The 11,531-nt window shown below is 71.0% G+C and overlaps 2 protein-coding genes across 2 annotated transcripts in view; one reads left to right on the forward strand and one right to left on the reverse strand.

Annotated features, from left to right (window-relative positions):
* H696_05778 (hypothetical protein) overlaps positions 1-1,694 on the forward strand; it is a gene marked incomplete at its 3' end in the record, with an annotated part of 2,630 nt that extends 936 nt beyond the window's left edge. Inside the window, exon 2 of the mRNA XM_009499577.1 lies at positions 135-1,694. Within this exon, the coding sequence (XP_009497852.1) occupies positions 135-1,694 (1,560 nt within the window). The remainder of the gene's footprint in view (positions 1-134) is intronic.
* Positions 1,695-2,187: 493 nt separating this feature from the next.
* H696_05779 (hypothetical protein) lies at positions 2,188-7,452 on the reverse strand. The gene is made up of 4 exons (XM_009499578.1): positions 7,414-7,452; positions 7,105-7,262; positions 6,607-6,900; positions 2,188-6,425 (listed from the first exon to the last, which is right to left on the reverse strand). The coding sequence occupies exons 2-4, from the start codon at positions 7,206-7,208 to the stop codon at positions 2,249-2,251; spliced, it is 4,575 nt and encodes a 1,524-aa protein (XP_009497853.1). The 5' UTR covers positions 7,209-7,262; positions 7,414-7,452; the 3' UTR covers positions 2,188-2,248.
* Positions 7,453-11,531: the final 4,079 nt, after the last annotated feature.

The following is an 11,531-nucleotide window of genomic DNA, read 5'->3' on the forward strand; positions in this document are numbered from 1 at the left end:
GGCCCGTGACTGACCCGCCCCTCTGCTCCCGCTCTCCCGCCTCCTGGTCCCGCTCGCCTGCCCCCCTGGTCCCGCTCACCCGCCCCCGCCCCCCCCCCCTCCGCTCCCGCTCGCCCGGCCGCCTGGCCAACCAGCGCCTCCCCCGGTCGCAGGAGATCCCGACGCGCATCCACGCGGCGCTGGTCCTCTCCCCGCGGCTGGACAATGTGGAGCCCTTCATCCAGCGCGCCGTGGAGATGGGCGCCGCGTCCATCATTCCCCTGCTGCCACTGGCCGAGGGCAAGCGCCCGGACTGGGTGGACCCGGCGCAGCGGGAGCTCTTGACGCAGGAGCGCCTGCTGTCGTGGCGCCTGGCCGCGGCCAAGGCCGCCGAGGCGGCCGGCCGGTCGGTTGTCCCGCCGGTGGTCATGTCCACCGGGCCGGACGGCCAGCACCTGATGCCCTTCTTCTTCGGGGACTGGACGACGGCCGTGTCGCGGGCGGTGCGGAATGCGCGCGCCAGCGCCGGCCCCGGCCCCGGCCCCGGGTCCGGCCCCCCGGGCCCGGCGCCCCAGCTGACGGCCAAGGTGTCCACCTGCAGTGCGGATCTCCTGCGCCACCTGCCGGATGTGGCCAACGCCCTGGAGGAGCATGACCGGCAGTTCCGCTCGGACTCCGAGGATGAGGCCGGCGGCCCGGGCAGGCTGGCGGTGCCGCAGCCGGCCGTCGTGCCGGCCGGCATGACCTACGAATCGGTGGCCAACCTCAGCGAGTACTACTACGAGGGGCTGGACTATTCGGACCCCGGGACCTGGATCCAAAGCCCCAAGGGCCCGGTCAATCCGACCACCGCGCTGCCCATCGGCGACTATGACGACGCCATTGCCCTGACGGATGCCCACCGGTTCCTGGTCCGACAGGTGGACTGGCCATTGCGGGACTCGCTGGCCCTGACCAGCCCCCCGGCCGGGGCCTGCCTGCTGTGCTACGACCCGCTGGACACCCAGGAGCAGCCGTCGCTGCTGCCGCTGCTGTCGGCCGGCCTCCGGGCAGGCGGCGACCTGGCCGAGGCCGGGGGGCGCCCGGGGCGCCGGGGCCGCGGCGCACCCGCCGGCCGTCGGCACGCCGGCGCCAGCCGCCTTGAGCAGGAGGCCCCCCCTGCCCAGGTGGACGAGTCGCGGCCGGGGGAGGCCCGCCGCGGCCGGGGCCGGCGTAGCCCTCCCCGCCCGGGGGGGGCCGCTGTGGCCGGGCACGAGTCGGCCCCCGAGTCCGACGTGGCGGAGGCCGCGCCCACCGAGGGGGCGAGTGGCCAGGCCCGGCGGGGCCGCGCGCGTCGCGCCGCCCCGGCGGCCGAGGTGCCCGGGTCTGACTTCGACAGTGGGCCGGACTCCGACGGGGAGCGGCCCCCCTCCGACCTGGGGCACGGCCACCACGAGGAGGAGGAGGAGGACATTTCGTACGATGCGCTGACCGGCGACACGGCCGGCGCGCTGGATCTGGCCAGCGAGCAGGAGGTCCGCGATGTGTTCTTCCTGCTCGGGGCTGACATTGGCATCTCGGCGGTCGAGCGGGCGCACCTGAACCGCCTGGCCACAGACCGCGACGCGTGCGTGCCCTGGGCCCGGGGGCACTTCGGCCCGCGGCTCCTCCGGCCGGAGAGCGCCCTCGGCACCCTGGCCACGCTGGCGCACTCCCTGGCCGGGAACTTCGACTGAAGGGCGCCGCCGGGGGAGCAGGGAAAACACACGATATAGACGCAGCCCGCCATCCCCCTGTGCCCTGTGTGTGTGTGTGTGTGCGCGCCTGACCCTGGTTCGGCGCGCGAGGAGAGGGGGAAACAGAGAAAGCACAAGAGAGAGAGAGAGCACAAGAGAGCGCACACAGCAACAAGAGAGGGGAGAAGGAAGTTGGTTGTATTTGTATGTGGGGGGATTGTGTTTGGGGGAAAGGGGGGGGGGGGAAGAAGGACACACAAGGGCGGGGGAGTCTGAGGGAAGAGGGAGAGAGAGCGCACGCATACTGCGCGCACGCATGAGAAAGAAGGAGGGAGAGAAAGGAAGGGAGGGAGTGCGATCGCGATCTCTCCTGCCCTGCGCTTCTCCTCGCCGCCCCCCCCCTGCTCTCGCTCTCCCGCTCCCCCCCGCCGCTCGCCCGCCACAGGCAGGGGGGCGCGAGGGAAGGAGCGAAAAAGCGCGGGAGGGAGGGGGAAAGAGAGAGAGAGAGAGAGAGACAGAGAAAGAGAGAAGGGAAGCCCAGCTTCCACGCCACTTTAAGACTTGAGGAACTTCTTGTTGATCAGGTAGATCATCAGGTTGACGTTGATCTTGGCGCTGCCGATCTGCATGGCCTGGATGTTGTCGAACTGCTTCTGCAGCAGGTCCTCGATGGAAATCTCGTGGGTGTCGGTCATGCCGAACAGCTTGCCCTCGATCTGGTAGACACCGGACTTCGGGGTGTTGGAGATGGTGAGGTAGGCCTTGCTGCGGGCGTTCTTCGGGACATTCTCCAGCTCATACAGGACACCCTTCTGGAAGAGGCGCTCCGCGGTGTAGGAGTAGGAGATGGTGCTGTCGTTCTGGTCCTTCTTGGAGTCGCGGAACAGGCCGAGCCCCTTCTTCTTGGGGGGCTTGGCCTTGTCCACCATGCCACTGATGGTGGAGTCCACGTACTCCTGGTACTTGGACTTCTGCTCATCCAGGTAGGAGGTCTTCTCGTCGAGGTTCTCCAGGGTCTGACGAACCTTGACCAGCTCCGAGCGGCGCTGGATGCGGCGGCGGTTCTTGTTGCGAATCTCCTTGGCAATGTCATTCAGGAGCTCCTGGTAGCCATTGGCACGGGACACCATGCCGGCGGCCTCCAGCTGCTCGAGGTTGCTCTGGACGCGCTGCTTCAGCTGCTCGAGGTTCTGCGGCTGCAGGGGCTCGGCGGCGGCGGCGGCCGCCGCCGCCGCGGCATCCTCATCCTTCTTGTGCCCGGCGCGGCTCTCGCGGTTCAGGCGGATGTTCTCCTCGGACTGGAGCTGGGCCTCGTAGAGGGCCTGCTGCTCGGCGGTCACCGGCGACTCGATGATGGCCATCAGGGTCTTGCCACGCTGCACACGCATGACAGACAGGCACATGCGCTTGGTCTCGACGAACATCTGCCGCATGCGCTGGGCATCCTCCGACTCCAAATCCGGGAACCGATTGGTCAGGTTCAGAGTGACATCCTGATCGCGGCTCTGGTTGTCCACCGTGGCCGGGGGCTGGCCCAGCTCATCGAGGATGACATTCAGATGGTCCGACGCCTCGGGGGCCAGGTCCTCGCGGAACTCCAGCAGCAGCGAGTGCGTGGTGTAGATCTGCACCGTGGACATGTAGACAATCGGCTTCTGGATGGTCAGCAGATCGTCATACCGGTCCACCTGGAAGTACTCCTCCACGGTGACCACATTGCCCACCTCGCGGAAGAAGTTGAAGAACCGGTCGGTCGACTGGCGGACAAACTCATTGAGCGACGACAGGTAGAACAGCTCGTCCTCGAAGAGCTTGCCGACACTGATCTGCATCAGCATCTTGGAAATCTCACCGAGGTTCTTGCGCTCCTCCTGGCGCACGCGGCCGGACTCGACCACGCCGAAGAAGTCCGGCGACACGATGGCCGGGTTGATGTACCGGTAGTAGATCAAATGACCGACCACCTTGAGGATCTCATGCTCCTCGCCCGGGCCGAGCTTCTCCGACATGAGACGGTGCAGCTCGCGCGCGATGTACCGAATGCCATACGGCATGTGCGGCAGGGACTCCATGATGGCGGTGATGAACTTGTCGGTCATCGACCGCAGGTCCTTGACACGGCGAACGAAGATCTTCATGACCTCATCGCTGTCGAGGGCCTGCGACCGGCTGATGTCATACTGCAGGGTGGACACCTGACCGGTGCGGGACTCCTCATCCTTGATGAGAGTCCGGTAGATGGTCAGCGGGTCGACATCCAGGTCGAGCTCCTGGTTGTCCAGGATCTCCGACACCAGGGGCTTCAGCAGGCCATGAAGGAACTGCTGCTCCTTGGCACCACGCGTGTACCGGACAATGAGGTTGATGAAAACCGGATTGTCACGCAGCAGCTCCTGGGCCGAGCTGACATGGGTGATTTCCTCGGTGAGGGCATCACGGAAGAGCGACAGCAGCAGATACTCCTCGCGGGCATTGTGCGCATAGCTGTACAGGGTGAGGACCACCTGCTCCAGGAACTTCTGGTTCTGCTCGCGGCTCTTGAGCGCCGACATGAGCTTGGCCAGGTAGTGGGGCTTGGTCTGGAGCAGGTAGAACAGATGCTGGTAGGACATGAGCTTGTCGCGGGACTCGCGATCCAGGAGCTTGAGCGAGCCGCCGGTCTCCTGCTGCTGCTCGGACTTCTTCTGCTGCTGGCGCAGGAACTTCTTGGTCGACTCGACGAACTCATCCAGCGACACGCGGTTGCGAATGAGCAGCGCAATCTTGACATCCAACTCGCCAAGCTCGCGCTCCTTGGTCTGGTTCTCGCGAATCTGCAGGACAACCTGCTGCTTGTGGCGCTCCAGCTCGATCTCCTCGTCGAAGTCCTTCTCCGAGTCGTCCAGCAAATGCACAAACCGCTGGATGGTCTCGAAGGAGGTGTTCTCCTTGGCCATGAGGGCCTTGTACTGCTGCTGGGCGATCTTCCGGCGGAAGTGCGCCTGGATCTTGATGATCTCCTTCTCATGCTCGCGGTAGTGGCGCATGCGCTCGGCATGGTGCGCGCGCACGGCATTCCCCCGGATCATGGCCTGGATGCGCTCCCAGAAGGGCTCATGCTCGCGCAGGAGGGCCATGCGCTCCAGGTGGTCACGGCGACCGAGGAACCCACGGATGTTGGCCTGGAGGATCTCGATCTGCGGCTCGTTCTTGGCGAAGTGCGCCGCGCGGGCCTGGTCTTCCAGGAGCTTGCGCTGCTCATTGAGCGCATGCTCGCGGTTGTCCTTGGCCTGGCGGAAGATGGCCAGGAGCTGCTCCAAATCCGACAGGGCCTTGCCAATGGGCGGGGTGTACTGGTACTCGTCGTGCAGCAGCTGGTACTCGGTGCGCAGGGCATCGGCCTGGCGCTCGAAGTCCGCCAGCTGGGTGTCCCGGTCCTTGGCCAGGTCGGCCAGGAGCTGGTTGACGGCGGCCAAGTCGGCCGGGAAGTCGCGGCTGTCGTCGGCGCTCTTGGCGGCGCGGACCTGACCGGCCACCTCGTCGAAGTGCGCCTCGTAGGTCTTGCACTTGAGGGCGCGCTCGCGATCGTCGAAGGCCGAATGCACCGACGCGGCGATCTTCCGCGCATCCTCCACGCCCATGCTGGCCGGCGGGGTGTAGCCATGGTCATTGGCCAGGCCCGTGGCATCGGTGGCCAGGGCATCGACCAGACCGCCGAGGTGCTTGTCGGCCTCCGCGCGACGGGTCTGCACCTCGGTCACCATGGTGGCCAGCTCCTGGCTGGAGTTGGGGAACTCCCGGCGCGAAGCCTCGGCAATGTAGTCATTGGCATGCTGGTTGAGGGCCGAGAAGTCGTCGACATAGGCCTCCCGACGGAGGGCATAGTCCTTGGCCACGGCCAGAGCCGCGCCATAGGTCTGATCGGCCTCATCCAGCCGGGCCCAGCCGGCATCGAGGCTGGCATCGGTGGCCGGCTCCGGGGGGACATACCCGTGCTCGGCGCCGAAGGCCGCATTCTCGGCCTTCAGCTGGCCCAGCAGCGCCTGCTTGGTGGGCTTCTCCGCGGTGGAGTAGGTCTGGAAGTCATCCAGCAGCGACTGCACCCGGACCGAGTTCATGGTCTGCAGGGCCGTCGGAGCCGGGGGCTGGTGCGCGGCGGTCTTGGCCGCCATCCAGTCCTGCAGGCCCTCGGCCTCGGCATCATGACGCAGGCGCTTCTGGTTGTAGGTGAGGGCCGCGTCGAAGTCGTCCATGGCCGCCACGAGGACCTCCCAGGCGGACTCCAGCGCCGCCGGGGACACCTTCTCATCGACCTCGTACTCGCCCATGTCGTTGTCGGCCATGCGCTTGGCGATGTCCTGGTAGGCGGTCAGCACGCGCTGCTTGGCATCCCGGCGGGGGGGCAGCTCGGTGGTCTTGAAGGCGTCGAACCCGGACACCAGGCCGGACAGGTCGTCGGCCACGATGTCATCGGTCGGCATGTTGTCGCGGAAGTTGCTGGACGAGGTGTTGCACCACTCGATCAGATCGCTGATGCGCGACTCGAAGTCCGCCTGCTTCTCGCGGATCTCCCGGCGAGCCGAGTCATCGATGCCCAGCTCGCGGTTCAGCGAGTTGCCGATGTCCCCGAAGGCCGGCAGCTGCAGGTCGCCCAGGTTCTTGGACGCCTGGGCCAGCTCCTCGTCGGTGAAGGTGAGCGTGCCCATGAGGTCGCCGATGCGCGGGGCCAGGCCCTTGGCAAAGAGGAAGTGACTGTGTCGCGCGCGCCGGTGGGATTGCAGGGGCGAGGGGGAGGGGGGGGAAAGACAGGGTCAGCGGAGGAGGGAGGCTGGGGGTGGCCAACTGCGGCGGGCGGCGGGCGGCGGGCGGCGGGGAGAAACACATTCGGTGGCGGGCCCCCCCCACACACACACATATGCGGCGCGACACTTACCTGAGGGCATGGATCATGTAGATGACCTTCGGCATGTTCTTCTTGTCGTAGAGATCGGTCAGCTCGAAGAAGTAGATGACCGGCAGGCCGACCTTCAGCGAGGCGACGCGATAGGCGTTGAAGTTGTCCGAGTGGCGCAGACCCAGGGGAAGCTTCTGCTTCTCGTCGAAGATCTTGCGCACGTCCTCCGGCGAGAAGAAACGCGCCAGCTTGGCCAGGAACACACCATTACGCAGGGCGTCCTCCATCTCGATGACGGGGGGCAGCTCCTCCTGGATGCAGACCTCAATCCAACTGCCGGGGGGGGGCGGGGGCGGGGGGAGAAGAAGGCACATGCGCGTGTCAGTGTATGTGGTAGTGCGTCACCGGCGGGCGGGAGAGGGAGGGAGAGGGCGGCGGGCGGGAGGGGGAGGGAGAGGGCGGCGGCGGCGGCGGCAGCCGGGCCCGTGCGCATGCAGATGTGCCCCAGGAGGGGGGCGGCAGAAGACAAGCACGTACGCCTTGGCCTCACCAATACGGACGAGGTACTCGTGCGCAATGCGCCGAGTGCGCTCCTCGTCCATGGTGTTGGCGTCCGCGCGGATGGGGACGGGGTCCTCCATGATTAGAGCTCAAAGCAGCCGAGGCTGAGTGAGAAGGAGGGGCCTGTGTCAGGCCTGGGCGTTGGGGGAGGGCGGGCGAGAGGGGAGAAGCGACGACGCGGGGGGGGGGGACAACCGAGGGTCAGTACGCGGCGCGCAGAGGGGGAGGAAGGGAGAGGAGGGCAAGGGAGAGAGGAAGGGAGGAAGGGAGGCTGCGGACACGAACAATGAGGGGGGTCTCCGGGGGGTGGAGGGGACGGTTGGAAAACCGGGAGTGGGGGGGGGGGAAGGCGCGCGCGGGGGAGAGGTGGGTGGGGGCGCGCGGGGTGATGTCGAACTTGCGCTCAATGTCACCGGACGCAGTGTAGGGTGGAGAGGGGGTATGTGGGTGTGTATGTAAAAAGGAGAGAAATGCGGTAGCCTCTGCGGGAGCAATGGCACAGCGATGCCCAAGGTGCGGTAGCCGCGGCACAACGCCGGGCTGTCTCTTGACTCCCCGCCACACCCCCCCCCCCTGCCACCACCGCCACACCCCCCCCCCCTGGTGGGGGCTGCGCCGGCGTGCTGCGCGCACCGGGCGCATGCACCGCACACACACACACACACGCGCTGACCGTGCGCGCCGGGGGGACCGGCACCCGGCCAGGGGCGGGCGCAAGGGGGCGGAGCTGGCCGGCGGGGGCGGGGACCGTGGGCGGGGGGCGAGGCTGGTATGTGCCGCCCCCTCCCCCCTGGAGAAGGGGGCGCGCACGAGCGCCAGGAGCGGGGGACGGGGGGGGGGGGAGGTCAACACGGCGGCCGGACGCCCCTCCACGGCCTTCTCCCGGGGCCGGGCGGGTGCAGACCGGGCAAACGACGGCCGCCGTGTGCAACCCCTCCCCGGTCGCGGCCCCCGCGCGCGGCTCTCGGGCGGCTGGCCAAGACGCGCCGCCTGTGTGCGACGCAGGCCCCGAGCAGCACCGGGAGGGCCTACGCCCGAAGACACACGCACACACACACACACACACACACACCGGGGCCGGCCGGCCGCGGGGGGAGAGCACGTTCGCACGGGGGAGAGGTGTCTCCGGGCCGCCGGCGCCCTCCCCCCCCCCCCCCCCCCGCCGGGCGGAGAGGGGGAGTCGCGCTAGCCGGCGCGGCTGGGCGCGCGGCCGAGGTCAGTAGGGCCCAGTGCTGTCCCCCCCCCCCCCCCCCCCCCCCCCCCCCCCCCCCCCCCCCCCCACGCCACCGCCCCCCAAAAACCCCCCCCCCCCCCGGCGGGGGGGGGGGAGAGGCCGGCCGCCCGCGGGCCCGCCCCCCGGGGGACGCCCCCCCCCCCCCCGCCCCCCGCCCCCGCGCCGCCGCCGCCCGCGCCGCCCCCCACCGCGGGACCGGGGCAGGAGTGCTGTCCCCCCCCCCCCCCCCCCCCCCCCCCCCCCCCCCGGGGCGGGCGGGCCGCGGGGGGGGGGGCCTCTTGCCCGGGGGGGGGGTGTCCCCCGGCCCCCCCGGCCCCCCCCCCCCCCCCCCCCCCCCGGGGGGGGGGGGGGGGTTCCGCCTGCCCCGGCGGCGGGGGGGCCCGCCCCGGGTCCGAGGGGCCCCTGGTGTCCCCCCCCCCCCCCCCCCTGCCCCGCCCCCGGAGCCGGCCGGAGTGCGCCCGGTCCCCGCAAAGAATGACCGGACTACGGGCGGGGGCGGGGGAAGAATGCTGCGCGCCCGGGGCCGCAGCTTCTGGAGGACGCCCCGCCCCCCTCGGGCCCGGGCCAGGCGGGGCCGGCGCCGGCTTCGAGCATCGTCCGGAGAAGGCTGAGAGGCGTTGCCGCCCCGTCCCCCCCCCCCCCCCGGGCTCTTTGCAAGGGAGCCGGCGCGAGCGCATTCGCACACACACACACACACACACACACACCCAAGAAGCGGTCACCGGCGCCCCTCCGCGGCCGGGCAAGGCAGAGCAGGCAAATGAACTTGCACATTCCACACAGGTCCAATAAACGCCCGGCCAGCGCGCCCGCGGCCGGGCATCCTTGCCCCCAATTAGGGAGGAGCCGCCGCGCCGGCTCCGCCGAACGTGGGGGTGGGGGACGGCCTACGGGCGCGCGCGCATGTGCGAGCCCGCCGGAGCATGCAAGCACACGGGCTGTCCCTCCCCGGGCGCCGGCGGGAGGCCCCGCGCCCGCCCCCGCACACGCCCCGGTGTACGGGCGCGCAAAGGAATTCCCCCCCCCCCCCCGTCCGGCAGGCGGGCTGTCGACAGCCAGCCCCAGCCGGCCGGCCGGAGGGCCACGACAAGGGACGCCCGGCCCCCCTGTCACCCGGGAGCTGGGGGGGGGGGGCGGGGACAAGGCACCTGGTCGCGCGTCCGAGTTTCCCCCCCCTCCAATCAGTCATGGTCGTCACCTCGGCGGGCCGGCCGGCGGCGAGGAGAGGTGCGGCCGCCGGCCCCCCCCCCCCCGGCCGGAGGTGCCGCGGGCGAACCATGGTCAAGGAATTTTCCCCCCCCGCGCGCCCGGCGAGCCCATTGAGCAAGGGACCCGCTCCCCTGGGCGCGGGGACCATCGCCGGGCGTTTGCGGGGCCGCGAAGCCCCCCCCCCCCCGGAGAGCCCTCGCCCGGCACCCCGGCGTCCGCATACCAGGGCACGCCGGGGCAGCGCACCCTCGGCCGGGCTCAGACACGCGCCCGGCACACCAAACAAAGGCAGGGGCGCGCAGGCGAGCGGAGACCCAGAAAGAGCGAAAGACGTAGAGGCACGGGCGGGGGGGGGGGGGGGCGCGGGCAGACAGGGGCGTAGGCAACAGAGGCCCCCCCCCCCGGGCAGGGGACAAGACAGGGGAAGCCTTAATTTCGGGGCCCCGGGCGCCGGCGCGCAACATGAGGCAGGCCGCGGCCGCGGCCCGCTCGGCCGAGCACCGCGGCCGCCTCGCCCCCCCCCCGCGATGGTGATGGGGCCGCCGTGCCCGCCGCCGGGACTCGGCGGGCCGGCCGTGACACCCCGCGCGCGGGCGCGCGTGTGCGGAGGACACACCCATGCACACGCACCCCCGGCCCCCCGGCCCCGGGACAGGGGCCCCGTCGCGCAAACGGAAGCGGCCCTGGTGAGCCGGGTCTCCCGGACAGAATGACACATCCCGGTGTCACACGGCGCCCTCTCGTGTGAGAGGGGACGCCCTGGTCTCTTTTGTCCTGTTTCCGTCCCCCCCCCCCCCCGGGGGGGGGGCGAGACACCTCCGAGCAGCCAATATTCGTACGAAAATAATCCCACCAATATGCGCGGACATATGCCCGGCGCATATATCCCCCCCCCCCCAGCTCTAAATGGGCCTCTCGAGGTCCGGTGCCGGGCCTGGTCCCCGGCGGTGCGGGCCCGGGACCGCCCCGCTGCCAGGCCCTCCCGGCAGCGGGCTCTCCGTGTGCCCGCCGTGTCGCCCCGCGCCACGCCAGGCCTGGACTCATATGACGGACGGCGGCCGGGGCGGCGCGCCCGCCTCGAGAGAGAGCCCCCGGCGCCGCAAGCAGAGGCGCGCTCTGGCCGAGGCGCGAGGGAGAATGCCCGCGCCCGGGTAAATGGCCGCGCCGCATTCCGAGATTCCACCACCCCAGAGGCGGGCCTGCGGCGCGCGCGCGCGCGCGCGCGAATGTGGGCGAGAAGCTATTTGAAGTCCGGCTATGGTGACCGGCCCGCGGGTTGTCCGGCGGCGGGCATTCCACCGCGCGCGCCCCGCGCGCCCGCCCGGCGGCCCAAATGCCCGCCACCAGGGCCGGCAGACAGCACCGGACCGCCCGCTCCCCCGGCCGCCCGGCCTCCCCGAGCCCAGGCGCCGGCGCATGTCAGGCGCGCCTCCTCCGAGGCACCCCCCCCCCCCCGCCCGCCCGCCCGCCCCTGGTGCCGGGGCAGCGTAGGGCCCCCCGCCCTGGCCGGGGAGGTATAGGAAATGCGCCCAGCCCCCCCCCCCCCCCCCGCCAGACGCCGCTCACTGGCTGCTGACGACCGCCCCGGGGCGCGGGTCCCCTGCCGGCCCGGCCCGGCCCCGGCCCGGCTCCCGGAGGGGCGCGTGTCAGACACAATCGTTCGAGCCCGTCACACGGCCAGCCTCGAGCGGCGCGCACGGTGCCGCCGCGGGCCCCCGACGGGCGCCCCCGCCCGCGCGGTCGCGGCCGGCGCCAGCGCAGCCTGCCTCTAGTCCGGCGCATTCCCGTCTAGCCGTGCCGGGCGCACGAATTCCTGCTGGCCCTTGGCCCGGGGCCCGGGCGGCAGGGACGAGCGCCGGCGCGCCTCCCTCCCTGGCCGATACCCCGACATTCCTCCCGCTACCGGGGCGGGGGGGGCGGGGGGGGGCACCGCCAGCGCGGGCCGGCAGGCCCGGGCCCG

Source organism: Fonticula alba (assembly GCF_000388065.1).
Source record: "Fonticula alba strain ATCC 38817 unplaced genomic scaffold supercont2.14, whole genome shotgun sequence".
NCBI classification, from domain to species: Eukaryota; order Rotosphaerida; family Fonticulaceae; genus Fonticula; species Fonticula alba.

Excerpts from the sequence above, each read along its gene's own strand:
- H696_05779 (XM_009499578.1), bottom strand. The coding sequence starts at position 7,208 with ATGGAGGACCCCGTCCCCATCCGCGCGGACGCCAACACCATGGACGAG. Across the intron at positions 6,901-7,104 it reads CGTATTGGTGAGGCCAAGGC|TTGGATTGAGGTCTGCATCC; the intron begins GTACGTGCTTGT and ends CCCCCCCGGCAG. Across the intron at positions 6,426-6,606 it reads TACATGATCCATGCCCTCAG|TCACTTCCTCTTTGCCAAGG; the intron begins GTAAGTGTCGCG and ends CGCGCGACACAG.